This window comes from Rhinopithecus roxellana, chromosome 1, assembly GCF_007565055.1.
Source record: "Rhinopithecus roxellana isolate Shanxi Qingling chromosome 1, ASM756505v1, whole genome shotgun sequence".
Classification (NCBI taxonomy): Eukaryota; Metazoa; Chordata; class Mammalia; order Primates; family Cercopithecidae; genus Rhinopithecus; species Rhinopithecus roxellana.
The window spans coordinates 125,062,236-125,076,963 of record NC_044549.1 but is presented as its reverse complement, the minus strand read 5'-3'; the positions used below and the strand labels follow the sequence as shown (position 1 = coordinate 125,076,963).

Sequence of the window (14,728 nt, the reverse complement as noted above, 5' to 3'; positions counted from 1 at the left end):
AATTTGCTACTTGACCTCTGTAGTATTCAAAACTGTGGAACTTCTCCTTTTAACTGGAAATGGACTTTTCATTCACTTCCATGCTGCTATTATTTTCTGATTTTCTTTTCACCACTCTTGCTGCTTCTTTTCATCCTGCTTCAGGGGCTCATCTTTCTTTGCTTCTTTAAATAAGAAATTCATAGCCTTCTCTCCATTCTCATTGTCATTATAACAATTTCCTGGGACTACAATACAGCTTGGACTACAATACAGCTTCCCAGCAAGTCTTCTTGTTTCCAGGCTTGGCAAATGTACCTCTACCTACCATTCCCATCAATTATCTGCAGTGTGATTTTTCTAACACATAATGTAGACTATATCATATTCCCTTAAACTGCTTCAATGACTCCCTCAGGGATTCCTTTTGTAATATCTTTATTAAAATACAATCCTTATATCATATAACTCACCATTTGAAAGTATACAATTCCTTAGTTTTTGGTTTATTCACAGTTATAAAATTATTACATCTAATTTCATAACATTTTCATCACCCCAAAAGAAACCACACACTCACCATTCTGCCTTCACCCTAGTCCTGGCACTAATCTAATTTCTGTCTCTTTGGGATTTGCCTATTTGGGACATTTCATATAAATGGAATCATATAATATATGGAGTGTTTTTTGTCTGGCTTCTTTCACTTAGCATAATGTTTTCTTAAGGTTCATCCATGTTGTAACATGTATCAGTACTTCATTTCTTTTTATTGCCAAATGGTATCCCATTGTATGGATATATCATATTTTATTTACCCATTCATTAGTTAATAGACATTTGGCTTATTCTTACTTTTTGGCTATTATGAATAATACTATTACAAACACCTATATACAAGTTTTTATATGAATATATGTTTTCATTTCTCTTAAGCAGAACTGCTGAGTCAAATGGTAACTCTATGTTTAAAATTTTGAGGAACTGCCAAACTCTTTTCCCTTAGGGATTCTTAAAATGTAGTAGGGATATAGGGATGTACAGAGGTTCTTAAGGTCTTTGAGCACAAGCGGAATAATTAATCTTGTGAAGGAAAGGAGATAAACCTGTTCTAAGTCTGGAGGAATACTGGTGAGAATGGGTAGATGTAGCTGTAAATTAATTTGGTTCTATGTAGTGTAAGATTCAACACAATGAAAGCTCTTAAGACTGTGGCTGGAATAGGGCAGTCATTTTCATGTATGTGTTTTATTTTGTCTTGTTTTTTTGAGACGGAGTCTTGTTCTGTTGCCCAGGAGGGCAGTGGTGCAATCTTGGCTCACTGGAACTTTTGCCTCCTAGGTTCAAGCAATTCTCCTACCTCATCCTCCTGAGTAACTGAAATCACAGGCACACAACACCATGCCTGGCTAATTTTCACATTTTTAGTAGACACAGGGTTTCACCACATTAGCCAAGCTGGTCTCGAACTCCTGACCTCAAGTTAGGAGTGCTCCTGGTCTTAACTCCTTGGCCTCCCAAATTGCTGGGATTACAGGCATGAGCCACCACGCCAAGCCGTGTGTGTGTGTGTGTGTGTGTGTGTGTGTGTGTGTGTTCAAATCAGCAGATGAACATGGATATTGTAGTGTGTTTTGATCATACCTTCAAAAGAAGGGTAGATAGACAAAATGACATTAAAAAAAAAGCCACACTCACTTGAGTAGACCTTCGTGTCTGCCGAGCTTGTCTGGAGCGTGCTTTCCGTAAAGACTCTGCTTCCTCATCCCGTACAGGAGTTAGATAGGACCTGCAGAGAAAAAAGAGTAATAGCAAAAGCAAGATCTTTGCTCATGTACTTGAGGAAAGACAAAGTGCTTCCACATACTGAAGAGATTTCCACATTCTAGGAATGAACTTAATGACAAGAAATGCTATCAACCATCAGTAAACATTACAGAATCCAAGTCATTACAGTAGTTCCCCCTTATCTGTGGTTTTGCTTTCTGTGGTTTCAGTAGCCCATGGTGAAATGTGGTCTGAAAATATTAAATGAAAATTTCCATCAATAAACAATTCATACATTTTCAATTGTGCACTGTTCTGATTAGTGTGGTGAAATTTCGTGCTGTTCCATTCTGTCCCTCCTGAGATGCAAATCATGCACTGTTGTGATATCACAGTGTTTATATTCAAGTAATCCTTATTCTACTTAGTAATGGCCCCAAAATGCAAGAGTAGTGATGCTGGCATTTTGTTATAACTGTTCTATTTTATTATTAGTTATTAGTATTATTGTTAATCTCTTACTGTGCCTAGTTATAAGTTAAACTTTAGCATAGATATGTATTTATAGGAAAAAATAGTATTTATATAGGGTTCTATACTATCTGTAGGTTCAGGCATCCACTGAAAGTCTTGAAAGGTATTGCACAGTTGCTCACACCTGTAATCCCAGCACTTTGGGAGGCCAAGGTGAGCGGATCACCTGAGGTCAGGAGTTCAAGACCAACCTGACCAACATGGTAGAACCCTGTCTCTACTAAAAATACAAAAATTAGCCAGGCATGCTGGCAGGCGCCTGTAATCCCAGCTACTCAGGAGGCTGAGACAAGAGAATCACTTGAACTTGGAGGCTGAGGTTGCAGTGAGCTGAGATTGCGCCACTGTACTCCAGCCTGGGTGACAAGAGGGAAACTCGTACTCAAAAGAAAAAAAAATGAAATGTATCTCTGATGGATAACAGGGGACTATTGTATGTAAATGTATTACTATTCACACAGAATCATGTCATCTGTAAAATAAGAATTTTATTTCTTCTTTCCTATCCTTCCAACTTTTATTTGTTTTCTTGTCTTAATGCTTTGGCTAGAACCTCTAGGACATGCTGAAAAGCAGTGATGATAGTAAGCTTTCATTCTCTGTAATCCTGCCATCAAAGAGAATGCTTTCAGCATTTTTTCATTAAGTGTAATTTTTTGGTAAGATTTATGCAGATACTACTCATCAAACTAAAGCAACTGCCTTCTGTTTCTATAGAAAACAGGCTAAGAGGGTTTCTCATTGCTGTTTTTTAATCATTAGTGTATGTTGAACTTTATCACATGCTATTCTTCCCCATATATTGAGATGATTGCTTTTCTCCTTTTTTCTGTTAGTAAGATGAATTATATTGAATAATTTTTGAATGATAAAGCAACATTGAATTCTTGGGACAAGCTCAACTTGGCCAAGATGTACCATCTTTTTATATAGATTTTTAAACGTATTCACTAACATTTAGTTTAGAATTTCTACCACATTCATGAAAGAAATTGGCTTATAATTTTCTCTTCTCGTAATATGCTGGTCAGCTTCGTGAATTAAGGTTATATGAATTGCGAGTGTTCTCTACATGTCTATTTCTGTAAGAATCTGTGTAAGATTTGGGTTATTTCCTCCTTAAATGAATGGAAGAGTTCACCAATCAAGTCATCTAGGTTTACAGTGTTCCCTGTGGGAGGGTTTTATTTTTGATTTTTGGTTTTTATTTTTGAGACAAAGTCTTACTTTGTTGCCCATGCTGGAGTACAGTGGTGTGATCATAGCTCACTGCACCCTTGATCTCCTAGACTCAAGCGATTTTCCCGCCTCAGCCTTGCAAGTAGCTGGGACTACAGGTGCACGTCACCACACATGGCTAACTTTTTTTGATATTTAGTAGAGGAGGTCTCGCTATGTTGCCTAGGCTGATCCTGAACTCCTGAGCTCAAGCAATCCTCCCACCTCGACTTCCCAGAATGCTGATTTATAGGCGTGAGCCACTGTGCCCAGCCCTTATGGGAAAGTTTTAAATAAAGGGTTCAATTTCTTTAATAGAGTTAGGCTTATTCAAATTTTCTATTTTGGTTTTTAAAGAAATTTTCCATTTTGTCTATATTATCACATTTAGTGGCATAAAGTTGTTAATACCCTTTGACTATATTTAATTGTTATTTTAATATCTAGAGCAGTGGTTCTCAAATTGTTTTGGTCTCAAGATCCTTTAATATTTTTTAAAATTATTGAGAATCCCAGACAGCTTTTGTTTATATGGGGATTAATATTTATCTTACTAGAAATTAAAATTTAAAAATTAAAAAATGTATTTATTAATTTAAAAATAATAGCAGCCAGGAGTTCACGCCTGTAATCCCAGCACTTTGGGAGGCCCAGGCAGGCAGATGGCTTGAGCCCAGGAGTTTGAGACCAGCCTAGGCAACATGGCAAAACCTTGTCTCTTCAAAAAATACAAAAATTAACCGGGCACAGTGGTGCGTGCCTGTAGTCCCATCTACTCATGAGGCTGAGATGGGAAGATGGCATGAGCCTGGGTGGCAGAGGTTGTAGTGAGCTGAGAATGCACCACTGCACTTCAGCCTGGTTGACAGAGCCAGACCGTGTCTCAAATAATAATAATAATAATATTAAAATAGCCCTAGATAAGTTAGAGTGATGTCAGCAGGATGGCCAAACTGAGTTACCTAAAGCCCATCCTCTCCACAAAAAGGGACCAAAACAAAGAATAAACAACTATATTTCAATTAAAATGACCAAAGAAGTACTCTGGAGAGCACCAGGGGAACAGCAAAATCCCTGTGGAAGACAAAAGCCCAGGGCAGCACCATAGACAGGGGAGCAAGGCATTCTGCTTCTGCCACACTGTCTCCCCTACCAGGATCAGCCTGGAGCCAGAGGGGGCTTCTTAAGGGGAAAAAGTAAGCTGGAGATCACCAGTGATCCCCATTGCTACCATAAATGCCAGAAATTCTTGCTATAGGAGAGTCCCCCAGTCCTCACAGGCCCTGAATCCAGCTTGGAGAGTAGCCAGGAGTTCATGCAGTTACTGTGCCTAGAGTAGGAGCTCACCTTGAGCACCCCCTGCCCCCCACCCTCACATCCTAAGCTGCTGCTACTCAGTACCATCTTGAAACTGGACCTACTACTAGAATGTGCCCTTCCCTGTGGTCCAGTATAGGAATGGACTTTCTCCATTCCTGTAGCCCTGCCATTACTCTACCATGTTGACATAGGTGCCTGTAGCACTATGACCCTAGCTGCCTGAAGCCTAGCCAGATGGAACAACTGAGACCTCTGCACTTGCACCCATGTGGCACACTACCCTCCCAACCCCAGGAAGAGCCAAACCTGCACAGGGTTGAAACTGCCTAACTGCTGGCCAGTCGCCTCACCAGTACATACCTGCACTGCACAGCTAGCTGGCCAGCTGAACTCATGCACACCCATATCCAGTCCAACAACCAGTCCTACAGTGGTTCCACCTCTCAGACCACCGTAGAACCACCCAACCCTTCTGTGGCCACACACCACTGTGCCTGACAGCCAGTCTAGCAGCAGCCCTGCCCCAAAGACAGACCACTGCAAGGTTGTGTGGCCTTGCTCTACCCATGCTTGGCCTGATAGTTGGTCAAGCAGCAGCCCTGTCCCCCTGGGTTTCTCAGGAGAAACCTTGTAGGCCAGAAGAGAATGAGATGATATATTCAAAGTTTTTTGGGAAAAAACCCTAACCTCTTAGCCAAGAATACTATATCCAGCAGAGCTATCATCCACCAATGAAGGAAAAATAAAGAGCTTCCCAGACAAGCAAAAGCTGAGAAAAATCCATCACCACTAGACTAGCCTTACAAGAAATATTTAAGAGAATGGTGTAACTGGAAACAAAAGATTATAATTACTTTCATGAAAAGATGTGAAAGTATAAAACTCACCAATAGAGGTAAATTTATAAATCAAATTCAGACTAGCCCAGTGATGTAATGGTGCTATGTAAGTCTCTCAGTCCTCTAGTACGAAGGTTTAAAGTCAAAATGGTCAAAACCCATGACAGTTACAATTAGTAGCTAAGGAACACAATCACAGGTAAAAAAGTAAATTACAGCAACAAAAGAGAGAAGTCTAGAGTATTTTAATGCAACCAAAGTTAAGTTGCTATCAGCTTAAAACATTCTAAGACTTTTAATGTTAGCCCCATGGTAGCCACAAAGAAAGAAATTACCGCAGAGGTACAAACAAGAAAGAGAAAGGAAACAAAGCTCAGCACCACAGAAAACCACCAAACCACAGAAATAAATAAAAGAGGAAGAAAGGAATGAAGGATCTATAAAACCACCAGAAAAAAATTAACAAAATGGCAGGAGTAAGACCTTCTGTATCAATAATAACCTTAAATATAAATGGATTAAATTATCCAGTTAAAAGATACAGAGTGGCTGAATGGATTAAAAACAAGACCCAACTATATACTGCCTACAACAGACTCACCTAACCATTAAAGACAAACATAGACTAAAAGTGAAGGGAGGGAAAAAGATATTCCATGCAAATGGAAACCAAGTGAGCAGGAGTAACCATGTCAGATAAAATAGACTTTAAGTCAAAAACTGTAAAAGAAGACAAAGAAGGTCATTAGACATTGATAAAGGGTATAATTAAACAAGAAGATATAAAAACTATAAATACATCCACCCATCCACGATCAGCGTACCCAGATATACAAAGCAAGTATTATTACAGGTAAAGGGAGAGATAGACTGCAATACAATAACAGTAGGTGTTAAATGTAGTGAACTCCAAGTTTCTCTTCAAAGAATCAGTATGTCAGTATATTCAGCTCTCTTATTCTCTGTTCTCCATTTTAAAGCTTAACTTCCTGGTTCTCTCTGCCCTCTTGCCTCTAGCTTCAGTAAACAATCCCCTCCTAGTCTCCATCATCTGCTCTGTCCTGAGTCACCCCTGATCACCTGCTCTGACCTGAGTCATCCTGAGTCACCTGTTCTGTAACCGTAGTTCCTGCCAAACTACTCACTGGGATTTTGGGCATAGACTTCTTCTGTTCCCTCTGTCAGTCCTTCTCTCTTTTTACATATACTTTTTGGGCTTCTCTTAGAAGCTCTTCTATAGGTTTATCTTTCTCATTCTCTATCTTTTGTAATTTCTTGTTAACATCTTAGCCAAGATTGCACCACTGCATTCTGGCCTGGGCGACAGAGCAAGACTCCATAAAACACACACACACACACACACACACACAAAAATGGTGTCTTCATAAAAATAAAACAAAATCCTAAAATTCATATGAAACCAGAAAAAAAATGAATAGCCAAAGCAATTCTGAGTGGAAAGCTGGAGGCATCACACTACATGACTTAAAAATATACTACAAAGTATAATAACAAAAACAGAATGGTACTGGCATAAAAACAGACACATAGACCAATGGAACAGAATAGGAAGCCCAGAAATAAATTCACACACCTAAAGTCAACTGATTTTTGACAAAGGTGCCAAGAACACACATTAGGGGAGAAACTGTTTCTTCAATAAATGCTGCTGGGAAAGTGGGACATCCACATGCAGAAGAATGAGACTAAATCCCTACCTCTCACCACATACAGGAATCAATTCAAAGTAAATTAAAGACTTAACATGGAAACCCAAAACTATGGAACTACTAGAAGATAACATAGGAGAAATGCTTCATGACATTGGGCTAAACTAGGATATTTTAAATAAGACCTCAAAAGCATAGGAAACAAAAGCAAATATAGACAAATGAGATTGCAACAAACTAAAAAGCTTTTGCATAGCAAAGGAAAATATTAAACAGAGTACATAGATAACCTAAAGGATGGGAAAGAAAATCTGCAAACTATACATCTGACAAGGAGTTAATATCCAGAATATATAAGGAACTCAGCAGCAAACAAAACAAAAAAACAAAATCCTGATTTTAAAAATGGGCAAAAGACCTTAATAGACATTTACTTCTCAAAAGAAGTCATACAAATGGCTAATGAGTATAAGAAAAAATGGTCCACATCACAAACCATCAGGGAAATGAAAATCAAAACCACAATGAGGTACCATTTCACACCACTTGGAATGACTATTATCAAAAAGACAAAGAAAACCAGTTTTGGCAGGGATGTGAAGAAAAGTGAACACTTACACAAGTTGGTGGGACTGTAAGCTAGTACAGCTATTGTGGAAAACAGTATGGAGGTTCCTTTAAAACTTAAAAATAGAACTACCATATGATTCAACAATCCTGCTACTGTGTATACATCCAAAGGAAAGGAAATTAGTATATTGAAGAGTTATCTGTACAACCATATTTACGGCAGCACTATTTACATTAACAAAAATATGGAATTGAGACCTCAAAAATGGAAGAATGGGTAAAGAAAATGTGTATATCCAGAATGGAACAGTATCCATCCATTAAGAAAAAAGAATAAAATTTTGTCATTTGCAACAACATGGATGAATCTGGAGAATATCAGGTTAAGTGAAATAAGCCAGACACAGAAAAAAAAAAAATACCGCATGATCTCACTAATATGTGCAATCTAAAAAAAGGTGGGGGGAGTTGATATCATAAAATTAGAGTAGAACAGTGGTTACCAGAGACTGGGGAGGGAAGAGGTGAGAGAAGGATGGGGAGAGGTTGGTTCATGGTTCAAAGTTATAATTAGGAGGAATAAATTGTGACGTTCTATTGCACAGTAAGGTGACTACAGTTAACAGCAAAATATTGTATATTACAAAATAGGTAAAATAGATGCTTTTGAATGTTCTTACCACGAGAAAATGATAAATGCATGGATGATGAATATACTAACTACTCTGATTAGATCATTATACAACATAGCTATGTATCAAAACATCAAACTGTACCTCCATAAATATGTAGTTATATGTCAAATAAATTTAAAAATAAAAATGAAAATGATAGCCCTAATACATTTTAACATCAATATTATTTTTTACTAAAAAAACTGTATCTTCCAAAACAAAAAATTATAAGAGTGGCATTGTTTTACATTTTTATAAATTTCTTCAATGTTGGCTTAATAGAAGACAGTGGGATCCTCTTATCTGCTTATGCAGTCAATATATTGTTTTGGTTAAAATATATAAAGAATATCTAGTCTTGCACAAATACATAGGTGGAAAAGCGAGCAGTATTGTGATAGCTTTCTCAGATAATTGAGAGATATTTTTCTTTGATGACACACCAACACAAGTGGTGGTTAGTTACAATATGTACTATAAAACAGGGGTCCCCAACCCCCGGGCTGCAGACCAGTACCGATCTGTGGCCTGTTAGGAACCACGCCGTACAGCAGGAGGTGAGCGAGTGAGCATTAATGCCTGAGCTCTGCCCCCTGTCAGATCAGCCGTGGCATTAGATTCTCACAGGGACGTGAACCCTATTGTGAGCTGCCCATGCCAGGAATTTAGGTTGTGCATGCCTTATGAGAATCTAAATAATGCCTGATGATCTGCAGTAGAACAGTTTTGTCCCAAAAACATCACCATCCCCGACACCCAACACCTCCACCAGTCTGTGGAAAAATTGTCTTCCATGAAACCAGTCCCTGGTGCCAAAAAGGTTGGGGAATACTGCTCTAAAACATATTAATAGATTTTTCATATTCTGTTACATTGAAATCCTTTGGTCTATCTGTACTTTCAAAGAATCTTCTTAGTCATGCATGATTTTGTAACATATCTTCATTAGTCATTTGTAAAATATTGGTGCATTTGTAAAATATTGCTGTATTAAGCAGATCTTCCCACTACTGACATACTACATTATATAATAATAGTAAAAATAAATTATTTAGTATCACCTTTGATCTTAGAACAGTCTTCAGATTTTAGGAAGCTGTCAATAATATTACTCATGGTGGCATATAAGTTTTCTAAAATTCTAATTTCTGCTTGAAAGTTTAAATTTTTAATTGGCAACAAATACTCAACCGGTTGACTTTATTTTCAAGAAAATGTCTGCCAAATTACTCAGGTGTGAATAACCATTGTTTGACCATCAGTAATGCTTTGAAGTAAAAACGGTGTTCTGTGAAAAATGAAGCTAATTCCTGCCTTCTCTTAGGACTCCAAACATTTATGTTAGAGCTTACTGGCCATGTTCTACTGATTTATCATGCTTTTTCTGTATTTTCCATCCTTTTATCTCCCTGTGCTTCATTCTAGATATTTCCTACTGTCCAGTCTTTCAGTTCACTAATCATTTCTTTAGCTGGTCTACTACTGCAAACTCACCAACTGAGTTTCTTGATTTCAGTGATTTTTTGTTTCTAGAATTTCCAGTTGATTGTTTTTAATAGATTGCAATTCTCTGGTGAAAATCTCCACTTCTTATCTATTTTCTAGAACATATTAATCACAATTATTTTAAAGGCCATGTCTGATAATATCAGTATCTGGACCTGTTCCTATTCTCTGTTTTTCTTTTGGTCTTTTGTTAACTCTTATTTCTTGGTATGTATGCTAACTTTTAAATTAACATCAGGCATATTTAATAAAAAAAAAAAAAGTAGTGAGTGATAACTCATGACTCTGTTGTTGCTACCCTTCAGAGAGGATATTCTTTCCCCCTGGCAGTGAGGCTAAGGAAGTGGTTCTTAAACTTTCACTTGTATCAGAACCACTTTGAGGGCTTATGCAATACAAATTTCTGAGTACCACACACTAGAGGTCCTGATTAAGCAGGTCTGGTGTAGGGATCTGAGAATTTGCATCTCTAATTAGTTCAGATGATACTGCTGGTCTGGGGACCACACTTTAAGAACCAGGAGACTAAGGCGAGGTACCTTAATCCAGTTTGAGACTCAGCTGATTGGAAGCTAGGCTTCAGTCTTTTCAAGGGCTGGTCTATTTCTGGTAAGCCCTTAGAATGTAGCCCTTCAGTGGTTCTAAGTCAAAGTCTGGGGTATCTGCTGGGCTCTCTTTCTGAACTCCGATCGTTCCCCGAGTCCCATGAGATTACCAAAATCTTGTTCAGTTTCTCAGGTTTATAACCACTGCTTTATTAATCAGCAAATACCTCAAGGGGAAAAGTAGAGCCAAATGTTGGGTTTACCCTTTTAAAGTTTCCTTCTCTCCAGGATCTTGATCTCTCAAGTTCTCACTTGCTTCATAACTCTCAAGTACCTTCAAAAACTTTGTTCTTATATTTATCCAGCTTTTTCAAGTTATTCTCAGTGGCAGATTTTACATAAAACAAAACATGCCACAGACTGAAGCAGAAGTCCCCAACCAGGCAATGTTTTTAATACTCATATTTTTTCCCTCAATATAAATTAGTAAATTGGAATTCCAATACATGTGTTAATGTACTATAGTTTAAGTAGGTTTGAGTATTTCCTTAATAAATTCCTCTCCTCTGAGTGAACTAAAAAAATTAAGTCCCAAAACTAAAGCTGTAGTCCAGATATTGGAATTGGTGAGAACTAACTTCCCATGAAGTTCTGTCTGGATTACCAGCAAACCTACTCACATGTTATTACTACCTGTAAAACATACAGTATCACTATTATACTGAATTCTTGACCTTTATCTCTTCTTTGCATATAGGATAGAAGGCACAGTGAAAGAAAAAGGGTTCAAACTCCCTTATCCTACTGCCTACTCTAAAGAGTTTTTTTTGAATGAGAGAAATATCCCATAAAAACCTGGTAGGTAAGATCAGGAGGATTTTACCTGACTTGGAATCTTAAATATTTGAAATCACACATGTGAAATCACACTTTTTCCCAGGGGGAACAAATAGACAAAAATATGAAAACAAAAATCAACTAAAATTCTACCACATGGAGATAATCCCATTTTTATTTTACTGTATATAAGTCCAGATTGTATGTATATACTATACAAACTATATATAGTTTTTCATAAACTATAAAACTATAAAAAACTATATACTATGAATATCACACATGATTCTGTAACCTGTGTCAATATATGAGAGTTTACTATTTAAGAAAAAATATATAAAAACAAAACCCATAAATTCCAGTACTTGAACTGTAAATGTTTTTGAAGGAACATTTTCATTAATTTTTCTTATCTCAGATGGACATTCCAAGGATCACGGAAGTAATGTGCCTAACTTATAACTACATTGAGGACATACTACGTTTTCAGTAGAGACTAGGTCCTTCTGTAACACTTTCTAAAATCTAGACCAGTGGTCAGCAAACTATGATCTTGGGCCAAATCTGGACTGCAACATTTTTGTAAATAAAGTTTTATTGGAATCACAGAGCAGAGTTTAGTAACTGCAACAGAGACAACATGGCCTGCAAAGGCCAAAATAATCACTGTTTGGCCCTTTGTAGAAAAATATTGCTGACCCCCATGTAGAGCAAGCCCACACTCCACACTCCTTGATTTTTCTGAGAAGCATTGCAGCCATCCATGAATCTGAATGCTATAGGATTCTTCATTGCCATGCAAAGACAGATATAGTCTCATAAAATAGAAATAAAAATAATGGAAGCCATGGCTTCTCATCTGTCCCATCACCTTCTGGCATCCAGATAAAACTAGGCTTACACTTGCAGTCTAGTAGCACGGGAAGGAATTCAGATGCCAAAGTCCTTTTATTACCATCTCTACCTACTATGTTTCCTAGAGGGCAGGAATAATTTTTTTTGTATTTGTTATGATATTGAGATTACACAATCAGTGGCATTCAAATAATTGATTACAGAGAATTAAGCATGACTTCACAGATATACTTTGTATTTTGCCTCTAAAGTTTATACTGCCCCTTCACACACTATAAATGGGCAAATTCTGTCTCAAGAAGTTATTTTGGGAGAATTGCTTGAGCCCAGGAAATCAAGGCTGCAGTAAGCCATGATTACACCACTGCACTCTAACCCAGGGTGACAGAGTGAGAGCCTGTCTCAAAAAAAAAAAGAGAAAAAGGAAGTTGTACAAAACATCCAGCAAATCACCAGTGAATATTTTAAAAGTCACAATAAATAATAATAAAAGACCTAAACTACCTTTTGACAGGTATAGTGTAGTGATAAAGTTCCCTGGCATAAAAATCATACTGCCTGTTTCTACCATGGCTTGTCAACATACTTGGTAGGTGACTGTGGATAAATTATTTAAGCACTCTACACCTAAGTTTCTTATACAATGAAGATATGAGCAGTTGTAATAGATATACACAGATACATTAATAGAATTGTGAAGATTAAATGCAAACCCATGTAAGGCACTTAGAATAGAACCTGGCACACGTTTGCTGCTACTACCATGACCAGAACTACTATCATCACTACCAACACTCTTACTACTACATTATTTTCATTGTCATATTAAAAGCTCATCAGTAACAACTTGGAAAATAAAGAAAGGATAGGTGTGCTACAATATTCATCACATCTTAATCAAAGAGTTCCCCTTAATTATTTTTACCAGGTATGGCTAACTCATTTGGAAGAGGTCTTAATTCTCTTGAAATATTCTCCATGAAGGTTCATAGGGTTATCTAAGTAAAATAAAACTACTCCAAGTAGAAGAATGAAAAAGAAATAACCGTAATTTCCAAGGAGAGAACAACGCTGCTTTCTCTAGAATGATAACAAATTCTGTCTGGAATCCAGAAGGAAATTGGGTTTTGAAGTAGCTTTATAGTTCTATACCTCAAATCTGTTGAGGAGAGAATGGTATTTAAATATGTTCACTCCAAACACGAAAGGAACTAAGTTGAGTATATAGCTTTTATAGATGTCTCTTATAGTATATATCTTATTTAAAAAAAATTTTTTTTTTTTTTTGAGACAGAGTCTTGCTATGTCGCCCAGGCTGGAGTGCAACGGCATGATCTCAGCTCACTGCAACCTCTGCCTCCCAGGTTCAAGTGATTCTCCTGCCTCAGCCTCCCGAGTAGCTGGGACTACAGGCATGTGCCACCAGGCCCAGATAATTTTGGTATTTTTAGTAGAGATGGGGTTTCCACCATGTTGGCCAGGCTGATGTCAAACTCCTGACCTCAAGTGATCACCCTGCCTCAGCCTCCCAAAGTGATGGGATTACAGGGTAAGCCACCACAGCTCAACCACAGAAATTTACTATATTTATATATTATATAGCTTATAATATATAAAAACATTGTTAAAAATATTTTATAGTATATGTCTAATACCGACCACTAAGGATGCTGTGGTCATTAATTACAGAATATCTAATTGTCTTACAAGATAGTTTATCATTCATTGAACTATATCCTTTTTTTTTTTTTTTTTTTGAGACAGAGTCTCACTCTGTTGCCCAAGCTGGAGTGCAATGGCATGATCTCGGGCTCAACGCAACCTCCACCTCCTGGGTTCAAGCAATCCTCCCACCTCAGCCTCCCTAGTAGCTGGGACTACAGGCGCCTGCCACCATACTCAGCTAATTTTTGCATTTTTTAGTAGAGAAGACGGAGTTTCACCATGTTGGCGAGACTGGTCTCGAACTCCTGACCTCAGGTGATCTGCCTGGCTCAGCCTCTCAAAGTGCTACGATTACAGGCACGAGCCACCATGTGCAGCCAATATGTGTGTATTAATATAAGATTACATCAACAAAAGTTTTTCAGAGATCCCAACAAAACCTTCTTTGATATCAACATGGAAGTATATATGGATAGCTACTGGGGGCGGGGGAAGTGGGGGAGACTTAGGGAGACAATGGGAATCACAGACCTATGCCTACAGACTTTGTGACTTCAAGACGTCATTTGATCTAATTTTAAGACTTCAGGAAGACACAAAAAATGTATTCCTATTTTACAGACGAGTCAATAAAGGCCTAAGGAGATGATAAAACACCCAAGGTAACAATGTTATATACCTAAAGGGATTTTAACCATGTTCTCCTTCTTTGGGTATAGCTTTTCTTATATTGCACCACAATGAACGTT

At 37.6% G+C, this 14,728-nt stretch overlaps 1 protein-coding gene across 12 annotated transcripts in view; it reads right to left on the bottom strand.

Annotated features, from left to right (window-relative positions):
• PPP1R12B (protein phosphatase 1 regulatory subunit 12B) overlaps window positions 1-14,728 on the bottom strand; it is a 242,300-nt gene that overhangs the window by 98,751 nt on the left and 128,821 nt on the right. For all 12 annotated transcript variants that reach the window (XR_004057260.1, XR_004057262.1, XM_030930268.1 and 9 more), the window contains one exon: window positions 1,678-1,768. Coding sequence is in view for 8 of the 12 variants with exons in the window: in XM_030930268.1 (XP_030786128.1) it covers window positions 1,678-1,768 (91 nt within the window). In the remaining 4 variants the exon portion in view is untranslated. The remainder of the gene's footprint in view (window positions 1-1,677; window positions 1,769-14,728) is intronic.